The following is a 24909-nucleotide window of genomic DNA, read 5'->3' on the forward strand; positions in this document are numbered from 1 at the left end:
CCCATCCCGCCCCCCCCATACACAGACAGAACCCATCCCGCCACACCCACACGCCCCCCCACCCCATACACAGACGGAACCCATCCCGCCACACCCACACACCCCCTCCCCACCCCCATACACAGACAGAACCCATCCCGCCACACCCACACGCCCCCTCCCCACCCCCATACACAGACAGAACCCATCCCGCCACACCCACACACAGACAGAACCCACCCCCTCTCACCACTTTCCCAGCGGGCATGAACCACTCGCCCCTTTTGACCACGCCGAAGGAGCCTTCGCCCAGCTTCTGGAAGAGGACCAGATCCTTTTCACTGATCAGACAACTGAGTGTCTGCTGCTGGGGGGGCGGCGTAGGGGACAGCTTTCGGAAGGAGGAGGTGGGGGCCGCCTGCTGGAAGTCCCCAGCGTCCGTCCGCTTCCCGCTGAACACCTGGAGAAAGACGAGAGAAGAGAGACGTCGTTAATAGAAGATGAATGAAAAGACCAAACTCTTACTACATTATGTAAATTTGTCTTTGGGTGCTGTAGTGCAGGAGGTATCTGACCTGTATGAAATAGACAAACAGTACTTAGCTGTGAGAATACAAATAAAATGCAAATTAATTACTTAAAAATCATACAATGTGATTTTCTGAATTTTTGTTTTTCTCTCAGAGTTGAAGTGTACCTATGATAAAAATTACAGACTTCTTTCTACATGCTTTGTAAGTAGGAAAACCTGCAAAATCGGCAGTGTATCAAATACTTGTTCTCCCCACTGTATACACTCAGCGGCCAGTTTATGAAGTACATCACCCCATTCACGCAAATGGTTCGCTCCTACAGACAGTGAGTCACGTGGCCGTGGATTGCTATATAAATCAGGCAGACAGGCATCAAGGCATTCAGTTACTGTTTCGACTGAACGTTACAATGGGCGGAAAGAGTGACCTAAGTGACTGAGTGTGGTAGGATCCTCAGGGACCAGGGGCGCCGGTTCCAGTAGCTCAGAAACGGACATCCTCCTGGGATTTTCACGTACAACAGTGTCTAGGGTTTACAGAGAACGGTGAAACAAACAAAAAACATCCAGACAGCGGCAGTCCTGTGGGTGAAAACAGCTCGTTGATGAGAGGTGGAAGGAGAACAGCAAGAATTGTGCAAGCTAACAGGCGGGCCACAAACAGGCAAATAACGGCGCAGGACAACAGTGGTGTCCAGAACGGCATCTCGGAATGCACAACTCATCTGTCCTTGTCACAGATTGGATATTGCAGCAGACAACCACACCGGGTTCCACTCTAATCAGCTAAAAACAAGAAGAAGATGCTCAAGCGGGTATGCCATCACCGACACTGGATAATTGAGGAGTGGAGAAACATTGGCTGGTCCGAAAAAATCCCGGTTCCTGTTGCCTCATGCTGACGGCAGAGTCAGGATTTGGTGTAAGCAGCATTAGTCCATGGCTCCATCCTGCCTGGTGTCGACGGTACAGGATGTTGGCGGTGGTGTAATGGTGTGGGGAATGTTTTCCTGGCAAATGTTAGGTCCCTTGATACCAACTGAGCAACGTTTGAATGGCACACCTTATAGAATCCATGCCCTGAAGAATTCAGGCTGTTCTGGAGGCAAAGGGGGTTCCGACCTAATACTAGATAGGTGGACCAAATAAACCTTTGACTTTGACCAACCTATTGTATGACTTTGACCTTAGTTGTACATTCAAAATAGCAGTACCGTTGGTTGTCTGTGTGAAGGCAGGTTATATGTCTCTGCAGTGTGGTGTGTATCAATGTCCCTCTTCTTCAGTCTGTGGTGTGTATCAATGAGTCTGTTCTTCAGTCTGTGGTGTGGTGTGTATCAATGAGTCTGTTCTTCAGTCTGTGATGTGGTGTGTATCAATGTCCCTGTTCTTCAGTCTGTGGTGTGTATCAATGTCCCTGTTCTTCAGCCTGTGGTGTGTATCAATGAGTCTGTTCTTCAGCCTGTGGTGTGTATCAATGAGTCTGTTCTTCAGTCTGTGGTGTGTATCAATGTCGCTGTTCTTGAGCCTGTGGTGTGTATCAATGAGTCTGTTCTTCAGTCTGTGGTGTGTATCAATGAGTCTGTTCTTCAGTCTGTGATGTGGTGTGTATCAATGTCCCTGTTCTTCAGTCTGTGGTGTGTATCAATGTCCCTGTTCTTCAGCCTGTGGTGTGTATCAATGTCCCTCTTCTTCAGTCTGTGGTGTGTATCAATGAGTCTGTTCTTCAGTCTGTGGTGTGGTGTGTATCAATGTCCCTCTTCTTCAGTCTGTGGTGTGTATCAATGAGTCTGTTCTTCAGTCTGTGGTGTGTATCAATGAGTCTGTTCTTCAGTCTGTGGTGTGGTGTGTATCAATGAGTCTGTTCTTCAGTCTGTGGTGTGTATCAATGAGTCTGTTCTTCAGTCTGTGGTGTGTATCAATGTCCCTGTTCTTCAGCCTGTGGTGTGTATCAATGAGTCTGTTCTTCAGTCTGTGGTGTGTATCAATGAGTCTGTTCTTCAGTCTGTGGTGTGTATCAATGAGTCTGTTCTTCAGTCTGTGGTGTGTATCAATGAGTCTGCTCTTCAGTCTGTGGTGTGTATCAATGAGTCTGTTCTTCAGTCTGTGGTGTGTATCAATGAGTCTGTGTAGGTCTCTGTATTGAGTCTGAGTTGGTAATAAAGGTATGGGAGGTTCATTAAACAGTGAAGACGGTAGACCAACCATGAACTGTACGGTAGACCAACCATGAACTGTACGGTAGACCATCACACAACCATGAACTGTACGGTAGACCATCACACAACCATGAACTGTACGGTAGACCATCACACAACCATGAACTGTACACCTAACTGTCTGGGGAATTTTGGAATAATTTTGTCCATTCCATTTTTAAGATAAAAATCTACATTTCTGCCACATTTTTTTGGGGGGCCCTGTGCAGTTGTAATTCAAACAAATACACGGGTTAACGCCAAATGTTTTATTTTAAAGTTTTTAAAAGTTATTTTAGAAGAGATAGTGAATCATGCAACGGTTCCAATACATCAGTATGCATAGTACGGATATGTGTGAGTTTGTGTACTGTACCTTGCTCATCCAGGACTTGCGCTTGGACATGGCTTTCCTCCTCTTGACCGCCTCCCACAGCCGTCTCTGCCCTGCAGCGACACCAGCGAGAGACAGAGAGAAGAGAGAGACAGACACAAAGAGAGCACACGAGAGGGAGAGAATGTCACTGACTATGCAGACCAAGAATGAGAAACCCTAAGGCATGTGATAAGTCATCCGATTCAACTACCAAGGTCCTGGCAACTCCTCTGATTGAACTACCATGGACCTGGCAACTCCTCCGATTCAACTACCAAGGACCTGGCAACTCCTCCGATTCAACTACCAAGGTCCTGGCAACTCCTCCGATTCAACTACCAAGGTCCTGGCAACTCCTCCGATTAAACTACCAAGGTCCTGGCAACTCTTCCGATTCAACTACCAAGGACCTGGCAACTCCTCCGATTCAACTACCAAGGTCCTGGCAACTCCTCCGATTCAACTACCAAGGTCCTGGCAACTCCTCCGATTCAACTACCAAGGACCTGGCAACTCCTCCGATTCAACTACCAAGGTCCTGGCAACTCCTCCGATTCAACTACCAAGGACCTGGCAACTCCTCCGATTCAACTACCAAGGACCTGGCAACTCCTCCGATTCAACTACCAAGGACCTGGCAACTCCTCCGATTCAACTACCAAGGTCCTGGCAACTCCTCCGATTCAACTACCAAGGACCTGGCAACTCCTCCGATTCAACTACCAAGGCCCTGGCAACTCCTCCGATTCAACTACCAAGGTCCTGGCAACTCTTCCGATTCAACTACCAAGGACCTGGCAACTCCTCCGATTCAACTACCAAGGTCCTGGCAACTCCTCCGATTCAACTACCAAGGTCCTGGCAACTCCTCCGATTCAGCGAATCAAGGACCTGGCAACTCCTCCGATTCAGCTACCAAGGTCCTGGCAACTCCTCTGAATCAGCTACCGAGGTCCTGGCAACTCATCCGATTCAGCTAACCAAGGGTAGCCCTCTGGGAGGAGAATTGGGCACCGCTGCCCACCAGTAGGGCACCGCTGCCCACCAGTAGGGCACAGCTGCCCACCAGTAGGGGACAGCTGCCCACTAGTAGGGCACTGCTGCCCACCAGTAGAGCACCGCTGCCCACCAGTAGGGCACAGCTGCCCACCAGTAGGGCACAGCTGCCCACCAGTAGAGCACCGCTGCCCACCAGTAGGGCACTGCTGCCCACCAGTAGGGCACTGCTGCCCACCAGTAGGGCACAGCTGCCCACCAGTAGGGGACAGCTGCCCACCAGTAGGGCACCGCTGCCCACCAGTAGGGCACCGCTGCCCACCAGTAGGGCACTGCTGCCCACCGGTAGGGCACTGCTGCCAACCAGTAGGGGACAGCTGCCCACCAGTAGGGCACAGCTGCCCACCAGTAGGGGACAGTGGCCCACCAGTAGGGCACCGCTGCCCACCAGTAGGGCACCGCTGCCCACCAGTAGGGGACAGCTGCCCACCAGTAGGGCACTGCTGCCCACCAGTAGGGCACAGCTGCCCACCAGTAGGGGACAGCTGCCCACCAGTAGGGCACCGCTGCCCACCAGTAGGGGACAGCTGCCCACCAGTAGGGCACCGCTGCCCACCAGTAGGGCACCGCTGCCCACCAGTAGGGCACCGCTGCCCACCAGTAGGGCACCGCTGCCCACCAGTAGGGCACCGCTGCCCACCAGTAGGGCACAGCTGCCCACCAGTAGGGCACCGCTGCCCACCAGTAGGGCACCGCTGCCCACCAGTAGGGCACCGCTGCCCACCAGTAGGGTACTGCTGCCCACCAGTAGGACACCGCTGCCCACCAGTAGGGTACTGCTGCCCACCAGTAGGGCACCGCTGCCCACCAGTAGGGTACTGCTGCCCACCAGTAGGGTAGCCCTCTGGGAGGAGAGTTGGTTCATTCATAGCTATATTCATAGCTTCATTCATTTACATGTATCCAGAGTGACTTACAGTTAGTGTACTCTTCTTAAAGGGATACTTTGGGATTTTAGCAATGATGCCATTTATCTACTTCCCCAGAGTCAGATGAACTTGTGGATAAAATGTGTATGTCTTGGTGTCCAGTATGAAGGAAGTTAGAGGTAGTTTTGCGAGCCAATGCTAACTAGCATTAGCACAATGACTAGAAGTGCTAGCAGATACCCCTAGACTTTCATTCATTGTGCTAACGCTAGTTAGCTATTGCGCTAACGCTAGTTAGCAACTTACTTCAGACGGCGCACAGAGACATAAATATGGTATCCACGAGTTTATCTGACTCTGGGGAAGTAGAAAAAATCCCAAAGTTTCTCTTTTAAGATAGCTAGGTGGGACAACCACATATCTCAGTCATAGATAGGTGGGACAACCACATATCTCAGTCATAGCTAGGTGGGACAACCACATATCTCAGTCATAGCTAGGTGGGACAACCACATCTCTCAGTCATAGCTAGGTGGGACAACCACATCTCTCAGTCATAGCGAGGTGGGACAACCACATCTCTCAGTCATAGCGAGGTGAGACAACCACATCTCTCAGTCATAGTGAGGTGGGACAACCACATATCTCAGTCATAGCTAGGTGGGACAACCACATATCTCAGTCATAGCGAGGTGGGACAACCACATCTCTCAGTCATAGCGAGGTGGGACAACCACATCTCTCAGTCATAGCGAGGTGAGACAACCACATCTCTCAGTCATAGTGAGGTGAGACAACCACATCTCTCAGTCATAGTGAGGTGGGACAACCACATCTCTCAGTCATAGTGAGGTGGGACAACCACATCTCTCAGTCATGGTGAGGTGGGACAACCACATCTCTCAGTCATAGTGAGGTGAGACAACCACATCTCTCAGTCATAGTGAGGTGGGACAACCACATCTCTCAGTCATAGTGAGGTGGGACAACCACATCTCTCAGTCATGGTGAGTAAAATGTTCCAAAATAAAGTTAGCTGCTAGTAGTTTCACGAGAAATAAAGAAAAAAGGAGTGTGCTCGAGGAAGAGAGAGAAAGGAGAGAGAGGAGAGAGAGGAGAGAGAGTGAGTGGGAAAGGGACAGAGGAGTTGAGAGGGGGGCTTAGAGCGTGAAAAATGGGAGAGAAAATAAGAGCTATAGACTAGGGTTTCTTTTTTTCTCTCCCACTAATGTGCATAAGGTCGCACGCCTGTCAGACTGGCTTAAGGCGCCCGTATACTAGGTTCAGGTTTGCTCCTAGCAGAATTCAGCAATTTTTATGGTTGTCCCTCTTCAGATGCTGTAGCAACCACACAGCCAGTATAAACTTCCTCAAAACAGTCTGAATTAATCTAAGATAAATCAAAAAGTTTGTAATAAATTGACTTTCTTCCTAGTCACACAAGTTTACATCTAACTAAGGTGTTTGGTGCAGTATTTCTTGAGTAAAAAAAACGTGCATGAAAACTAGTCATGTCTCGTTGAATAACAACAAACACTTCATTGAAGAATCCCGTCCATAGTTCCCACTACTAGGAGTAGTACTGTTGACCAATTACCAACGAAGGGGCGTAGACTTTGGCTACCGACCTTCGACTTGCCTCAAAGAAAACATTTGGTGTGTGAGAACAGCCCCCCCCCCCCCCCCCAAAAAAAACCTGCTGAACACCCAAATGAACAAAAGCAGTTAAAAACACGAGGGTATAATATTCTGCGAAAACTGTTTCAACTAGGAAGCATGCGGCAGGCTTCAGGGGAGTGGTATTCAAAGACGGGGTCGCGGCAGAACTGCAGAGGGGTCACCTCAAAAAATGATATACAAATGTTTTTGAGAAAGATCATTTGAAAAATAAAATTGTTATTGAGTAAATGTATTTATTGGTTTATTTTCATTTTGATAAGAGATGAAAATGCAATGAATTGAAGGTTATTTCTTGACTTAAAAAGTCAACATTTACCGATTTTAAGGTTGTGTCATTAGAGTTGGTGTTGGCTCACGAGAAATACTTCTGGTCCCCAGAAATTCTGCTAGAAAAAAATGGGGTTCCCGCTAAAAACATTTGAATACCACTGCTTTACATGCTGACCAGACCAGATGGGATCTGCTTGGAGAAATTACAGTACGCTTTTCTATTATTACTCCCACTCTGTCCGGATCTCTCTCCATCTCTCTCTCTCGCTAGCTCTCCGTTTCTCTCTCTCTCTCTCTCTCTATCTCTGTCTCTCGCTAGCTCTCCGTTTCTCTCTCTCTCTCTCTCCATCTCTGTCTCTCGCTAGCTCTCCGTTTCTCTCTCTCTCTCTCCATCTCTGTCTCTCGCTAGCTCTCCGTTTCTCTCTCTCTCTCCCGGTCTCCCTCCCTCCCTCCATCTCTCTCTCTCTCTCTCTCTCTCTCTCTCTCCATCTCTCTCTCTCTCTCTCCATCTCTGTCTCTCGCTAGCTCTCAGTTTCTCTCTCTCTCTCTCTCCGTTTCTCTCTCTCTCTCTCTCTCTCCCTCCCTCCATCTTTCCCTCTCCCTCCATCTTTCCCTCATCCCTCCTTCACTCTCTCTCCTTCACTCTCTCTCCTTCACTCTCCATCCTGGTGAAAAGAGAAAAGAGGAGAGTAATTAAGCTTTATCAGGGGGCTTTGTCTTCAGATTGACTAGTTATGGTAGTCTGTACAGGGCTTCAGACCAACTTTTTCAGTTGGCACCTGCCCATGATTGGGTGCAACAACAAAAAACATCTGCAGCATTACACAATAGAATATATTTACCTACTGAGATGGTATTCAATAAATAAGTTGTTAAATCTAATGTTAAATCTAACATGTCCAATCAACAATGCATGATTACAAATATTTAGATATAAAGCAACCTAATTGACAATTTTTGTTAGATTTTACTGTCAAAACTGGGCATCAGAATCATTATTTCTTGTTCATTAGAGCCACATTTTCCTTCATCTTTATGAGCATTTATATTATATACATGCTTAATTAAATAGGTGCTAATTGTTTAACCTTTATTTAACTAGGCAAGTCAGTTGATCCAGCAACCTTTGGGTTCTAAACACTAGGCTATCTGCCGCCCCAATTCATCACCTAAAGAAGTGGAAACTCTAAATACATTAGCTAGATCGCTAACTCTAAACACTAGGCTACCTGCCGCCCCAATTCATCACCTAAAGAAGTGGAAACTCTAAACACATTAGCTAGATCGCTAACTCTAAATACATTAGCTAGATCGCTAACTTGAATAAAGGGGGAAAGGGGAGACACCTAGTCAGTTGTACAGCTGAATGACTTCAACTGAAATGTGTCTTCCGCATTTAACCCTCTGAACCAGAGAGGTGCGGGGGGCTGCCTTAATCAACATCCACAGTGCCCGGGGAACAGTGGGTTAACTGCCTTTTTCAGGGGAACAGTGGGTTAACTGCCTTGTTCAGGGGTAGAACGACTGATATTTACCTTGTCAGCTCGGGGATTCAATCCAACAACCTTTCAGTTACTGGCCCAATGCGCTAACCACTCAAATATAACACCTAGCCATGTACTAATCTAACAGTAAAAGTAATGTCTCCCCCCCCAAAAAAATGTTTTGCATTGAGGCCAAGTGCACTCGTGATGGCCATTGTGCAATTTTGGGCGTTCTGTATTTCAAAGCCATATCAGATATCTTGATTATAAAACAGCGTGCTTTGAGCTCAATAACGATTGTTGAGAAATAAGAGGGGCACAGGAGGGAGAGAGAGCCTCATTTACAGCAGCCGGCCCCAGAAAAACAGGCTGACACTTTTACTACAGGAATCATGAGGATAATGCACTTTACTGTAACAAATGCATGGTTTTATCCGGCCCCAAAAAATAGGACGTTTTAATTGAGGTGACCAGGTAGAATGTGCAGCTCACCAATGCGACCAATGAAAAATGTAACTCGCACAGCAAAAAGTCAAAAGATTTGCAAAATGCCCCCCCCCACACCATCCCCACTATAACAACTCACCGGGCCGCCCCATGCCGATCTTCTCCAGGTCCTCGTTTTTGACGTAGTCGAAGTGGGAGATGAGCGTCACGTTAAGGTCGTCACGGATACGCAAAAGGTACTGCTGCAGCTGCACCTCCATCAGCAGCTCCAGGAGCCATTCTGTGCCCTCCTCAGACTGCATGCTACTGCCCAGCTTCTGAATAACACATACAAAAAGGAGAAACTGGGTTTAAATATTGAAGAACAGAAGACTGCACAACCTCTTCACAGACATAGCAAATTACCACACCCTTTCCTCCCCCGAGAATACGCTGGCACCGTCATAGATCAGTAAGTAGACATCCGTAGCCAGACAGACATCCGTAGACAGACAGACATCCGTAGCCAGACAGACATCCGTAGCCAGACAGACATCCGTAGACAGACAGACATCCGTAGACAGACAGACAGACATCCGTAGACAGACAGACATCCGTAGACAGACAGACAGACATCCGTAGCCAGACAGACATCCGTAGACAGACAGACAGACATCCGTAGCCAGACAGACATCCGTAGCCAGACAGACATCCGTAGACAGACAGACATCCGTAGCCAGACAGACATCCGTAGCCAGACAGACATCCGTAGCCGGACAGACATCCGTAGCCAGACAGACATTCGTAGCCAGACAGACATCCGTAGCCAGACAGACATCCGCAGACAGACAGACATCCGTAAACAGACAGACATCCGTAGCCAGACAGACAGACATTCGAAGCCAGACAGACATCCGTAGCCAGACAGACATCCGTAGCCGGACAGACAGACATCCGTAGCCAGACAGACAGACATCCGTAGCCAGACAGACATCCGTAGCCAGACAGACATCCGTAGCCAGACAGACATCCGTAGCCAGACAGACATCCGTAGCCAGACAGACATCCGTAGCCAGACAGACATCCGCAGACAGACAGACATCCGTAGACAGACAGACATCCGTAGCCAGACAGACAGACATCCGTAGCCAGACAGACATCCGTAGCCAGACAGACATCCGTAGCCGGACAGACATCCGTAGACAGACAGACATCCGTAGCCAGACAGACATCCGTAGCCAGACAGACATCCGTAGCCAGACAGACATCCGTAGCCAGACAGACATCCGTAGCCAGACAGACATCCGCAGACAGACAGACATCCGTAGCCAGACAGACATCCGTAGCCGGACAGACATCCGCAGCCAGACAGACATCCGTAGCCAGACAGACATCCGTAGCCAGACAGACATCCGTAGCCAGACAGACATCCGTAGCCGGACAGACATCCGCAGCCAGACAGACATCCGTAGACAGACAGACAGACATCCGTAGCCGGACAGACATCCGTAGCCAGACAGACATCCGTAGCCGGACAGACAGACATCCGTAGCCAGACAGACAGACATCCGTAGCCAGACAGACATCCGTAGCCGGACAGACATCCGTAGCCAGACAGACATCCGTAGCCGGACAGACATCCGCAGCCAGACAGACATCCGTAGACAGACAGACATCCGCAGCCAGACAGACATCCGTAGACAGACAGACAGACATCCGTAGCCGGACAGACATCCGCAGACAGACAGACATCCGTAGACAGACAGACATCCGTAGCCAGACAGACAGACATCCGTAGCCAGACAGACATCCGTAGCCAGACAGACATCCGTAGCCGGACAGACATCCGCAGCCAGACAGACATCCGTAGCCAGACAGACATCCGTAGCCGGACAGACATCCGTAGCCAGACAGACATCCGTAGCCGGACAGACATCCGCAGCCAGACAGACATCCGTAGCCGGACAGACATCCGTAGCCAGACAGACATCCGTAGCCAGACAGACATCCGTAGCCGGACAGACATCCGCAGCCAGACAGACATCCGTAGCCAGACAGACATCCGTAGCCAGACAGACATCCGTAGCCAGACAGACATCCGTAGCCAGACAGACATCCGCAGACAGACAGACATCCGTAGCCAGACAGACATCCGTAGCCAGACAGACAGACATCCGCAGACAGACAGACATCCGTAGCCGGACAGACATCCGCAGCCAGACAGACATCCGTAGCCAGACAGACATCCGTAGCCAGACAGACATCCATAGCCAAACATCCGTAGACAGACAGACATCCGGAGCCGGACACAGGTGAAGACAGTATAAAGCACATTTGGTATCCAGATGATACACAGACAATCTATTCAAACAGACAATCTATTCAAACAGACAATCTATTCAAACAGACAATCTATTCAAGCAGACAATCTATTCAAGCAGACAATCTATTCAAACAATGTATCCAGACCTTTTTCCTCATTCTCAACCATACCCTGTGTAGAGGGCAGTATGAAGTGCTGTATGGTCTTGTTTGATAGCTTAGCCTATACGTCAAACAACTACCATCAGGACACAGACTTCTTTTGACTTCTGTCAAACATGTCCGGCTGCCCTCTTCTCTATTGGATTTGGAGTGCTGCTTTCAATTATCCAACTATCTAGTTCCGAGAGAGAGAAAGAGACAGACCCTCTGAAAGAGAGACAATATAGATAGAAAGAGAGAGAGTGAAAGACGCTTAACTAATACTTCCGATATGAGAGAGAGAGACAGGAAGACGCTTGACAAGTACTTCAGATGTCTGTGTGTGTGGTGTACCTGCACACATGTACACATGTACAAGTCCAAAAACATTCCACTGACTAGCAAGATAGACCCATAGCCTATAACTCAAATAATATGATATGACATGAGAAGAGATTACTTATATTTGGCATAAAACATTACACAATTTCAGATTGAAATTGAGTTACTGTATACTACTCCCAAATGGTAACGCCAGATGTTTGTATCCTGATTCGAATCCACCACAAGCACATTAATCTAGGTCACAATGCAGTAATATTCCTGTCTCAATATTCCTGAGTAGCACTTCGTAATCTGTCAGCTCGTAGTGGTCTGGCACCTGGGCTTGGTCCACTTCCAGAACCCCTGAGTAGAACTGGGCTTGGTATACTTCTAGAACCCCTGAGTAGAACTGAGCTTGGTCCACTTCTAGAACCCCTGAGTAGAACTGGGCTTGGTCCACTTCTAGAACCCCTGAGTAGAACTGGGCTTGGTCCACTTCTAGAACCCCTGAGAACTGGGCTTGGTATACTTCTAGAACCCCTGTGTAGAACTGGGCTTGGTCCACTTCTAGAACCCCTGAGTAGAACTGGGCTTGGTATACTTCTAGAACCCCTGAGTAGAACTGGGCTTGGTCCACTTCTAGAACCCCTGAGTAGAACTGGGCTTGGTCCACTTCTAGAACCCCTGAGAACTGGGCTTGGTATACTTCTAGAACCCCTGAGTAGAACTGGGCTTGGTCCACTTCTAGAATCCCTGGGTAGAACTGGGCTTGGTCCACTTCTAGAACCCTTGAGTAGAACGCAGTGGGCTCAACTGACTCACCCATGCTCAGTCTAAAGGTTATGGGTCTCATTTCAGGGGGAAAAAAACTCAACATTAAATCTAGAGAATTCGTGAAGCAAAAGACCACAACCCCAAAGTGCCTTTTTTTTGTCTGAATTCCACTCATGACGTACTGTCAGAGGTCTCTTTTTAAAAGGTCAAAAGGTCTACTGAATTTGCATTGTAGCCATGATGCAAAACAGTGTAGTTGTAGAAAGCTACTGGGTGTCCTAGCTCAGCAAAGAGCTGACTTGATACCTTCATTATCTAAAATCAGGTGTTTGAAGAAAAGCCACACGATGCTGAGCTGTGTTGTTGAAATGGAATGGATGAGTATTACAAGGTACACATGTAGGATCTTAATTTGAGCCAGTTTTCTACAGCAGGAAAATAATCCTGCAGCAACAGGAAATGTGATGTTTTATGTGGAAATTATTTCAAAATGGAAATTCAAAACTTCAGAAGCCTTTTTAAACCACAAATACACTACAAGTTTGACATTTCCTGCATTGTAGGAAAGTTATCCTGCAACAGGGTGATCAAATTAAGATCCTACATCTGTACTTTATCCATGCATTAACTTCTGTTAGATCTTCGTTTTGGTTGCGATGCTTAAACTCTCTTGCTAAGCTGGGGTTTAATCATTAGTATAAACAGAGAACATTTTGCAACTAAAACTAGAGTTACTATTGGACAAATTCAGGTAGGTCCCTCCCCGTTTTGTTCTGTTTACTTATGTTTAAGAAACGTTTTGCAACAGAATCGGCGTAACACCAAAGTGTCACCTCTCGTGGTGGTGCCAAAGACGTGAGTTGACTTCCTGACAGTTCCTGTGGCCGTCGGCCAGGCTGTCAGAGTTCATACCTAAAGAGGTGGGGATGGGGGCAAGGCTGTTGGCGCTGGAAAGAAAAATACTGACGTTGTGTACACAGACGTGGCACTTGGGAGGTATGAGGAGTGGAAGCTGGACGAAGTGTTCCGCTGCAAGGTGTCACATGTCGCTGGGCGATGGGGAATGCAAGGTGTCACATGTCGCTGGGCGATGGGGAATGCAAGGTGTCACATGTCGCTGGGCGATGGGGAATGCAAGGTGTCACATGTCGCTGGGCGATGGGGAATGCAAGGTGTCACATGTCGCTGGGCGATGGGGAATGCAAGGTGTCGCTTGTCGCTGGGCGATGGGGAATGCAAGGTGTCACTTGTCGCTGGGCGATGGGGAATGCAATGTGTCACATGTCGCTGGGCGATGGGGAATGCAAGGTGTCGCTTGTCGCTGGGCGATGGGGAATGCAAGGTGTCGCTTGTCGCTGGGCGATGGGGAATGCAAGGTGTCGCTTGTCGCTGGGCGATGGGGAATGCAAGGTGTCACATGTCGCTGGGCGATGGGGAATGCAAGGTGTCGCTTGTTGCTGGGCGATGGGGAATGCAAGGTGTCGCTTGTCGCTGGGCGATGGGGAATGCAAGGTGTCGCTTGTTGCTGGGCGATGGGGAATGCAAGGTGTCGCGTGTCGCTGGGCGATGGGGAATGCAAGGTGTCACATGTCGCTGGGCGATGGGGAATGCAAGGTGTCGCTTGTCGCTGGGCGATGGGGAATGCAAGGTGTCACATGTCGCTGGGCGATGGGGAATGCAAGGTGTCGCTTGTCGCTGGGCGATGGGGAATGCAAGGTGTCGCTTGTCGCTGGGCGATGGGGAATGCAAGGTGTCACATGTCGCTGGGCGATGGGGAATGCAAGGTGTCACATGTCGCTGGGCGATGGGGAATACAAGGTGTCGCTTGTTGCTGGGCGATGGGGAATGCAAGGTGTCGCTTGTTGCTGGGCGATGGGGAATGCAAGGTGTCACATGTCGCTGGGCGATGGGGAATGCAAGGTGTCGCTTGTTGCTGGGCGATGGGGAATGCAAGGTGTCGCTTGTTGCTGGGCGATGGGGAATGCAAGGTGTCGCATGTTGCTGGGCGATGGGGAATGCAAGGTGTCGCTTGTTGCTGGGCGATGGGGAATGCAAGGTGTCACATGTCGCTGGGCGATGGGGAATGCAAGGTGTCGCATGTTGCTGGGCGATGGGGAATGCAAGGTGTCACATGTCGCTGGGCGATGGGGAATGCAAGGTGTCACATGTCGCTGGGCGATGGGGAATGCAAGGTGTCACATGTCGCTGGGCGATGGGGAATGCAAGGTGTCGCATGTTGCTGGGCGATGGGGAATGCAAGGTGTCACATGTCGCTGGGCGATGGGGAATGCAAGGTGTCACATGTCGCTGGGCGATGGGGAATGCAAGGTGTCACATGTCGCTGGGCGATGGGGAATGCAAGGTGTCACATGTCGCTGGGCGATGGGGAATGCAAGGTGTCACATGTCGCTGGGCGATGGGGAATGCAAGGTGTCGCTTGTTGCTGGGCGATGGGGAATGCAAGGTGTCGCTTGTCGCTGGGCGATGGGGAATGCAAGGTGTCACATGTCGCTGGGTGATGGGGAATGCAAGGTGTCGCTTGTCGCTGGGCGATGGGGAATGCAAGGTGTCACATGTCGCTGGGCGATGGGGAATGCAAGGTGTCGCTTGTCGCTGGGCGATGGGGAATGCAAGGTGTCACATGTCGCTGGGCGATGGGGAATGCAAGGTGTCACATGTCGCTGGGCGATGGGGAATGCAAGGTGTCGCTTGTTGCTGGGCGATGGGGAATGCAAGGTGTCGCTTGTCGCTGGGCGATGGGGAATGCAAGGTGTCACATGTCGCTGGGCGATGGGGAATGCAAGGTGTCGCTTGTCGCTGGGCGATGGGGAATGCAAGGTGTCACATGTTGCTGGGCGATGGGGAATGCAAGGTGTCGCATGTCGCTAGGCGATGGGGAATGCAAGGTGTCGCATGTCGCTGGGCGATGGGGAATGCAAGGTGTCACATGTCTGACATCTGGTAGGCCATATTTTAATTTCTGACATCTGGTAGGCCATATTATAATGTCTGACATCTGGTAGGCCATATTATAATTTCTAACATCTGGTAGGCCATATTATAATTTCTAACATCTGGTAGGCCATATTATAAAAAACAAACAATGAAACAGGTTTCTGAAAATACTTTAGTATGTCTTGGGCATTTATTTTACGTGGTTGGAATACTGTCTGTTTGCAGAACAGTGTCAAAGATAACACATCACATTCATATTTTCTCAAGAGATCCTGAAAGAAAGAAATCATATTTCTCCACTCCTGTTCCCGAGACAATATTGTATTTGTTGTATAATTTCACTGCAAGACATGCATAATTCTGCAGGCATTAATATTATCGTACATGTGAGGGGTTATAGACCTACAGTTAGTATTATATTACATGTGAGAGGTTATATATAGACCAACAGTTAGTGTCCATATTTCACTAACTATTCCATTTAACCCATATACTTACATTCTAAATATTCTGTTTATTCATGGCTACAGGGATACTCATGAGCCGGATATCAACGCTGCATGTAAACAACGTATCCTCAATAAGACCTTCAGCGGGATATGAGCTACTATCCGTAACACTGTGAGCAGTGAGACCAACCTACGTTCAGAATATGAACGAATTCCAGGAGGAAACCAACGGTTGTCTGGCTTCGAACTAAAAACATGATTGCAACTGAAATCTGTCTTCGAAATGTTAAGTGATCTTACATATCAAAAAGGTTAGTGGGTGTGGACAGGTTGAGCAACATGTGAGATGTGTACATTTTGGGCATAGGATAGATCCATTCAAGCATAGGCGACCCACAAGTCTTTCATTTGAAGAACCTAATCTTCACCGAAATTCCTCCACCTTGACAGAAGTACTTTACTTATGGTGTTATTGCCAGACCAGCCACCACCATACCTATTCATTCAATGACATCACCGTAACAACTTGTCAACGAGACGAAACGAGTAGGCTTACTCTGTACACATGGAAGTGTGCCAGGAAAGGGAACGACATTATGAGCTTGTCGAAACGCCGCATCCCGAATTCTGTGTGAGAGAGAGTATTTTTTTTTAATCTTCAGAGACACCTGCTTCTGTGGCTTGACAGTATCAGAGCAACAAGATTCCCCGGAGAGGGAACGCTGAGAGAGCGCTCCAACGATCCCGTTCCCAATCCTGGGAAAAGGAAAACTTCAAGAGCTCTTGTAGCCAGGCTACATTCCATCACGGGACATAACACAGGAACAATCTAAAGAAACCTAACAAATGGTCAAATGAGAAGGATAAATCCAGAGGAACTGTTAATTTGTGAGAAGGATAAATCCAGAGGAACTGTTAATTTGTGAGAAGGATAAATCCAGAGGAACTGTTCATTTGTGAGAAGGATAAATCCAGAGGAACTGTTCATTTGTGAGAAGGATAAATCCAGAGGAACTGTTAATTTGTGAGAAGGATAAATCCAGAGGAACTGTTAATTTGTGAGAAGGATAAATCCAGAGGAACTGTTAATTTGTGAGAAGGATAACTCCAGAGGAATTGTTACTGTGTCAGTTTCTCTAGCAGCTTTGCGAAGTTGGCTGAGGTATAGCCCAATGCTGCCCAGTTCCTGCCCTCTTCTCTACCCTCCTCCGTGTGCCCAGCTCCTGTCCATTCGTTTATCCATCCCCACCATCGTGGGGCTAAAAATAGCAGCGACTTGGTTTTCGCCTAGATTCACTCAGAGCTGCCAGGTCGGGCAGAGCGAAAAGTGGAGGACCGCGGCGTGATGACTCACAGAGTGTATCTGTATGTGTGGTATGGTATTTTAGTGAGTGAGTTTGTGTATTTGCTTGTGGTGCACATCAGTGTGTGCACTGGAAGGACGATCTATTCCTTCTGTTTTGAGCAAAGCTGGCAAATAATTCTGTCTCGGGCTCTCTCTCCTCCCTCTCTCTCCTGCCTCTCTCTCCTCTCTCTCTCTCCTGCCTCTCTCGCCTGCCTCTCTCTCCTCCCTCTCTCTCCTGCCTCTCCTCCCTCTCTCTCCCCCTTCTCTCTCCTGCCTCTCTCTCCTCCCTCTCTCTCCTCCCTCTCTCTCCTGCCTCTCTCTCCTGCCTCTCTCTCCTCCCTCTCTCTCCTGCATCTCTCTCCTGCCTCTCTCTCCTGCCTCTCTCCTCCCTCTCTCTCCTGCCTCTCTCCCCTCCCTCTCTCTCATGCCTCTCTCTCCTGCCTCTCTCTCCTCCCCTCTTTCTCACTTGCTGGATGGCTTGGCTCAGTCAGCTTGGTGATTCCTGGTATTCCCCCTCTGCCTCGTTTACCCCTCGTTCTTCTTTCTCCCTTTCAGTCTCTCTGCCTGTTTCACTTTTCTTCCACCCTCTTTTTCTCTCCTTTCCATCTCCCTCTACCCCATGTTCTCTCCCTTTCCTACCTCCCTCCCTCTACCCCATGTTCTCTCCCTGTCCTACCTCCCTCTACCCCATGTTCTCTCCCTGTCCTACCTCCCTCCCTCTACCCCATGTTCTCTCCCTGTCCTCCCTCCCTCTACCCCATGTTCTCTCCCTGTCCTACCTCCCTCCCTCTACCCCATGTTCTCTCCCTTTCCTACCTCCCTCCCTCTACCCCATGTTATCTCCCTGTCCTACCTCCCTCCCTCTACCCCATGTTCTCTCCCTGTCCTCCCTCCCTCTACCCCATGTTCTCTCCCTGTCCTCCCTCCCTCTACCCCATGTTCTCTCCCTGTCCTCCCTCCCTCTACCCCATGTTCTCTCCCTTTCCTACCTCCCTCTACCCCATGTTCTCTCCCTGTCCTCCCTCCCTCCCTCTCGAAGACGGACAAGGAAGTGCTCCGTGTCGAGTACAGAGGCTCCATGGTATTCGGCTGAAGGAACATTTGAGTTCAGATTTGAGGTCAGATTGAACTGCAGGATGGAGAACTCGTTTCCTGTGCACCCCCTACTTACAGTATGTTAGGATCTCAACCCGTTAAACTGGTGGGAATTGCCCTATAACTATATGGATAGGGATACATTGAAATGTTTCTTACAGAAGGAATATGAAAAGTACATGGAAATTATGGGAAAATTATTAGACCAAATTTGAGGACAAGAGTTCACCTGACAAGACTGAATCCAAACATTACACTGTTGATTTGATCTGTATTTTACATTCACTGCCACATTAACGACATCTGAAAATCCTCTGGATACTTTGAGTAACATGATGACAATATTCCTGGACAATGTGTTGTAGGTGCAACATAAGAGAATGACAAGAGGTTGAGGCAGAGGACTAACTGGTGTCTCCAAGTGGCCACACACACACACACACCTCTCCAAAGTGTGCATATTTCAATGCACTTTTATGACTCAAAGAAGAGTCTTCAACTATAAAGGTGTTTTTTTGAGCGCTCTTTCCTAGCGGTGCAGTTGAGGAACTAGAGCAAGCACACTTGTAGTTGTTTAGTTAAGAACACAAACCTGCATCCCCCGCCGTTACACAATTACTGTTGTTTACGCAATCCAAAAACGGTCCATTATAAAATCACACTCTGGGTCAGCCGGGTATCATTTGAAAGCTTTTTTCTATTGCCAACAAGACTAGCTAAGTTATAAAAAAATATGATCTTACAGTGTTAGGCTTTTCACAATTCAATGGAAACAGATTGTAATTTTGGTGCGGATAGAAAGGAGACCTGAGTATATTCTGCTATGTGTAGAATGACCCAGGGTATGACACCATGTCATCTTGTAACTGTACATCAAACATAGTGATCAGGAACATTGGCAATGTAAATGACATGAGTTTAATGATATGGAAATGTGACGTGCACATTTGGACTCCCGGGTGTTGTTTGCTGTCTTGTATGAAATCATAATCCTTAACGTCTCATCTTTCAAAATACATAAAGTCCACTTAAATTTACAGCATTTACCTCATTTAGTCAGAAAAACATTTTCTACATTTTCCCAATTGGCAGGGAGGGATAGGGCAACTACCGAACGTCTGTCAGCCAAAACCAGTAAGGTGCTGTGAAAGTCTGACGTCATGTACAGCATGTTACCATACTACATTCCTTTCTATTTAGTTTGATATGTTATAAACAATACAAAACATACACATACAAACATCAACTATATCACACCTGCCCAGACCCACTAGAACACACCCCCATCTCCATTAACTACATCACACCTGCCCAGACCCACTAGAACACAGCTCATCTCCATGAACTACATCACACCTGCCCAGACCCACTAGAACACACCCCCATCTCCATTAACTACATCACACCTGCCCAGACCCACTAGAACACAGCTCATCTCCATGAACTACATCACACCTGCCCAGACCCACTAGAACACACAGGTCAACATTCACAAGGAACCGGGGCCAGACGGATTACGAGGACGTGTACTCAGAGCATGAGCGGACCAACTGGCAAGTGTCTTCGCTGACATTTTCAACATCTCCCTGTCCGAGTCTGTAATACCTACATGTTTTAAGCAGACCACCATAGTGCCTGTGCCCAAGAACACTAAGGTAACCTGCCTAAATGACTACCGATCCGTAGCACTCACGTCTGTAGCCATGAAGTGCTTTGAAAGGCTGGTCATGGCTCACATCAACACCATCATCCCAGAAACCCTAGACCCATTCCCATTTTGCATACTGCCCCAACAGATCCACAGATGATGCCATCTTTATTGCACTCCACACTGCCCTTTCACACCTGGACAAAAGGAACACCTATGTGAGAATGCTGTTCATTGAGTACAGCTCAGTGTTTAACGCCATAGTGCTCTCAAAGCTCATCAATAAGCTAAGGACCCTGGGACTAAACACCTCCCTCTGCAACTGGATCCTGGACTTCCTGATGGGCCGCCCCCAGGTGGTAAGGGTAGGTAACAACACATCCTCTATGCTGTTCCTCAACAGAGGGGCCCCTCAGGGGTGCGTGCTCAGTCCCCTCCTGTACTCCCTGTTCACTCAGGACTGCACGGCCAGGCACGATTCCAACACGGCCAGGCACGATTGTGCCGATGACACAACAGTGGTTGGCCTGATCACAGACAACAATGAGGCAGCCTATAGGGAGGAGGTCAGAGGCCTGGCCGTGTGGTGCAATGACAACAACCTCTCCCTCAACTTGATCAAGACAAAGGAGATGATTGTTGACTACAGGAAAAGGAGGACCGAGCACACCTCCATTCCCATCAACGGGGCTGCAGTGGAGCAGGTGGAGAGCGGCAAGTTCCTTGGTGTCCACATCACCAACAAACTAACGTGGTCCAAGCACACCAAGACAGTCCTGAAGAGGGCACGACAAAAACCTATTCCCCCTCAGGAGAATGAAAAGATTTGGCATGGGTCCTCAGATCCTCAAAAGGTTCTACAGCTGCACCATCACTGCCTGGTATGGAAACTGCTTGGCCTCCGACCGCAAGGCTCTAGGCACCTGTACATCACTGGGGCCGAGCCTCCTGCCATCCAGGACCTCTATATCAGGAAGGCCCTAAAAATTGTCAAAGACCCCAGCCACCCTAGTCATAGACTGTTCTCTCTGCTACCGCACGGCAAGCGGTACCGGAGCGCCAAGTCTATGTCCAAGAGGCTTCTAAACAGTTTCTATCCCCAAGCCATAAGACTCCTGAACATGTAATGAAATGGCTACACAGACTATTTGGATTGCCACGCCCCCCCCCCCCCCCCCCCCCCCGTCTTTTATACTGCTGCTACTCTCTCTTGTTACCATCTACTTTAATAACTCTTACAGCTCTCTGACTGAATCTCTCACCCCCTCGCTCAATGACTCTCTCCTCCCCTCTCTCCCTCTGATATAGTCAGCCCTTCTCTTGCCTCTCTCCCCCCACTTGTTTGCTGTCCCCACCACATTTACACCCTGTCTGTCTAACCCAGCACCCATCTCCCTCTCTCTTCTGCTCTCTTCCTCTGCCTCTCTCTTCCTCTCTCATTCATTCCTCCCTACAGTCTCTCTATTCCCTCACGGCTTTCGGGCCGACAGTATGTTCTTTATTTGATGTTGGCTGTATTTCCTGCCTGCTAACCCTCAAAAAATGTTATCTGTGCAGACTATAAATAAATCCAAACCAGCTGCTTTTCTCCCCTTCAATGGCAGGCTGTTTGCTTTTTCACCAGCACTAGTTAAAGGAGGAATGTCCGAGGAGGATCCAGCCGGTGCCGTTTAGCGATACTGCTCGGCTAACGCGAATGGAATGTTTTTGCAATGTTTCTGGAACATTGGGGTGATGACAGCCGTTGGAGAGGAGGGTCAGACTCCGTCTATACTTTTCTCCATCTTCTCTGGGTCGAAGAAACACAACAGGGGAGCCAAAACATCCCGCAATGTTTCCTTGATAGTTCTTGTTGGTTGGTTGGTCTCATATATTTTCAATAAGTTTTCATTCCAAACTGGTACTCACACTGAAAGTGACATGTCCTTGTTGTGTTCATTAAAATAGATGGAATTCTTTGTGTTGTGGATTCACAGCTCGTAAGAGAGCGAGCGGATGTCCTGCATCTGGCTCCTGATCATCATGACAGGACAAAGAGAGCTTTCCTTCCCCAATGGTGGGGTCATATTAGTTTGTAGGCCAGACCGTTTCTGACTAGTGATGGGAAGTCTTTTTACTGACTCAGATCTTTTTTGACTCTGGTGGGGTCATATTAGTTTGTAGGCCAGACCGTTTCTGACAAGAGATGGGAAGTCTTTTTACTGACTCAGATCTTTTTTGACTCTGGTGGGGTCATATTAGTGTGTAGGCCAGACCGTTTCTGACTAGTGATGGGAAGTCTTTTTACTGACTCAGATCTTTTTTGACTCGTTCAGTTAAAAGAACGAATCTTTCGACTGATTCCATTCATTTGATTCAGTAATACCAGAGCATGCAGGACCCCCTAGCGATGAACTGAAAACTCAAGAGTCATGATTCTACAAGCCTCTTGTTCACCATAGGAGGCTTATTGGAGCTGTCATTTGTGACTCAGTCTTGTAGACGTGTGCTTTAAACATGTACATTTTGTTTAATTGCTAAACATATAAATACGATTATTTCTTGATACATTCGAAACAAGGTCTAGGTGTGGCATTTGAGGTGCTTGACTGCTGTAAGGGTGAAAAGCACAATATCGTTCGTAAACTGCACCGTCTCAAACGATTCTTTCTCCAGTTTGAGTTTGTTGACCAGAGACTGTGCATGTTTTAGTTCTACAAAGCTCTTTTAATCACAACATTCAATAATCAATTCATTTAATTTATTCTTCCAACATGTGATCAATCATCAGTCCTAAACATGGAGTTTTCTTCTCTATGACCCTGATCTATTTGCCTTATGTCAGATATGACAGACAGTTGGTGCATGGTGGGAACATATGACAGACAGTTGGTGCATGGTGGGAACATATGACAGACAGTTGGTGCATGGTGGGAACATATGACAGACAGTTGGTGCATGGTGGGATCATATGACAGACAGTTGGTGCATGGTGGGATCATATGACAGACAGTTGGTGCATGGTGGGATCATATGACAGACAGTTGGTGCATGGTGGGAACATATGACAGACAGTTGGTGCATGGTGGGATCATATGACAGACAGTTGGTGCATGGTGGGAACATATGACAGACAGTTGGTGCATGGTGGGAACATATGACAGACAGTTGGTGCATGGTGGGATCATATGACAGACAGTTGGTGCATGGTGGGAACATATGACAGACAGTTGGTGCATGGTGGGAACATATGACAGACAGTTGGTGCATGGTGGGAACATATGACAGACAGTTGGTGCATGGTGGGAACATATGACAGACAGTTGGTGCATGGTGGGATCATATGACAGACAGTTGGTGCATGGTGGGAACATATGACAGACAGTTGGTGCATGGTGGGAACATATGACAGACAGTTGGTGCATGGTGGGATCATATGACAGACAGTTGGTGCATGGTGGGATCATATGACAGACAGTTGGTGCATGGTGGGAACATATGACAGACAGTTGGTGCATGGTGGGATCATATGACAGACAATTGGTGCATGGTGGGATCATATGACAGACAGTTGGTGCATGGTGGGAACATATGACAGACAGTTGGTGCATGGTGGGAACATATGACACACAGTTGCTGCATGGTGGGAACATATGACAGACAGTTGGTGCATGGTGGGATCATATGACAGACAGTTGGTGCATGGTGGGATCATATGACAGACAGTTGGTGCATGGTGGGAACATATGACAGACAGTTGGTGCATGGTGGGATCATATGACAGACAGTTGGTGCATGGTGGGATCATATGACAGACAGTTGGTGCATGGTGGGAACATATGACAGACAGTTGGTGCATGGTGGGATCATATGACAGACAGTTGGTGCATGGTGGGATCATATGACAGACAGTTGGTGCATGGTGGGAACATATGACAGACAGTTGGTGCATGGTGGGAACATATGACAGACAGTTGCTGCATGGTGGGAACATATGACAGACAGTTGGTGCATGGTGGGAACATATGACAGACAGTTGGTGCATGGTGGGAACATATGACAGACAGTTGGTGGTCAGAGCACTTCTCTGGAGCCGCTGAGCCGGAGGAGAGTGTATTAGTCCTGCTGCAGGACTCATTGCGGCCAGCACAAGCAGGTCAAACAAACAACTAAAATTAACAAGTCACTCAGAAAAACGAATCATAACTCTCGAGTTAGTAAAATGAGTCGTTTGAAAAAGAACGGATAGTTTGCGAAGAGCACATCACGAGTTCAAACACTACAGACAGAAGTTGGCACATCGGCGGTAGCAAATTCAGACGAGTCCCATAAAGCTTGTGGGGGGGTCGTAGAGCAACATTTTTTGATTGGTTTCCCCGGTGATTTTACCCATGCACTACTGTGTGTTCATTGTCCGTAGCTTATGCCTGCCCATTTCAGAACCCCACTGTCACCATGGGGCACCCTGTTCATAACGCTGACATCAGCAAACTGCTCGCCCACACAACGCCATTCAAGTGGTCTGTGGTTGTGAGGCCGGTTGGACGTACTGCCAAATTCTCTAAAACAACGTTGGAGGCGGCTTATGGTAGTGAAATCAACATTCAATTATCTGGCTACAGCTCTGGTGGACATTCCTGCAGTCAGCATGCCAAGTGCATGCTCCCTCAAAACCTGTGTTGTATTGTGACAAAACTGTGGCCTTTTACTGTCCCCAGCACAAGGTGCACCTGTGTAATGATCATGCTGTTTAATCAACTTCTTGATATGCCACACCTGTCAGGTGGATGGATTATCTTGGCAAAGAAGGGATGTAAACACATTTGTGCACAAGATTTGAGAGAAATAAGTGGTTTGTGTATATGGATCATTTCTGGGATCTTTTATTTCAGCTCATGAAACACAGGATTTTTTCTGGGGGGGGGCACAAGAGCACAAGGGGATTGATGGAGCTTTGGCAGAGAGTGGGACTCCCAACCTAATGCCACACATCACAGCGCCTATGAG

At 48.3% G+C, this 24909-nt stretch overlaps 1 protein-coding gene across 3 annotated transcripts in view; it reads right to left on the bottom strand.

The window, feature by feature from the left end:
* The window catches only part of LOC110508241 (activated CDC42 kinase 1), a 124410-nt gene that overhangs the window by 50694 nt on the left and 48807 nt on the right, over positions 1-24909 (bottom strand). For 2 of the 3 annotated variants that reach the window (XM_036966285.2, XM_036966282.2), the window contains 3 exons: positions 9031-9208; positions 3086-3156; positions 230-439 (listed from right to left, as the gene is read on the bottom strand). In XM_036966285.2, the coding sequence (XP_036822180.2) occupies positions 230-439; positions 3086-3156; positions 9031-9193 (444 nt within the window). In that variant the 5' untranslated portion in view covers positions 9194-9208. Of the gene's footprint in view, positions 1-229; positions 440-3085; positions 3157-9030; positions 9209-11339; positions 11548-24909 lie in introns of those variants that run through there. The other variant, XM_036966284.2, reaches the window with a different exon arrangement.

This window comes from Oncorhynchus mykiss, chromosome 28 (genome assembly GCF_057628025.1).
Source record: "Oncorhynchus mykiss isolate SJ-2025 chromosome 28, ASM5762802v1, whole genome shotgun sequence".
NCBI lineage: Eukaryota > Metazoa > Chordata > Actinopteri > Salmoniformes > Salmonidae > Oncorhynchus > Oncorhynchus mykiss.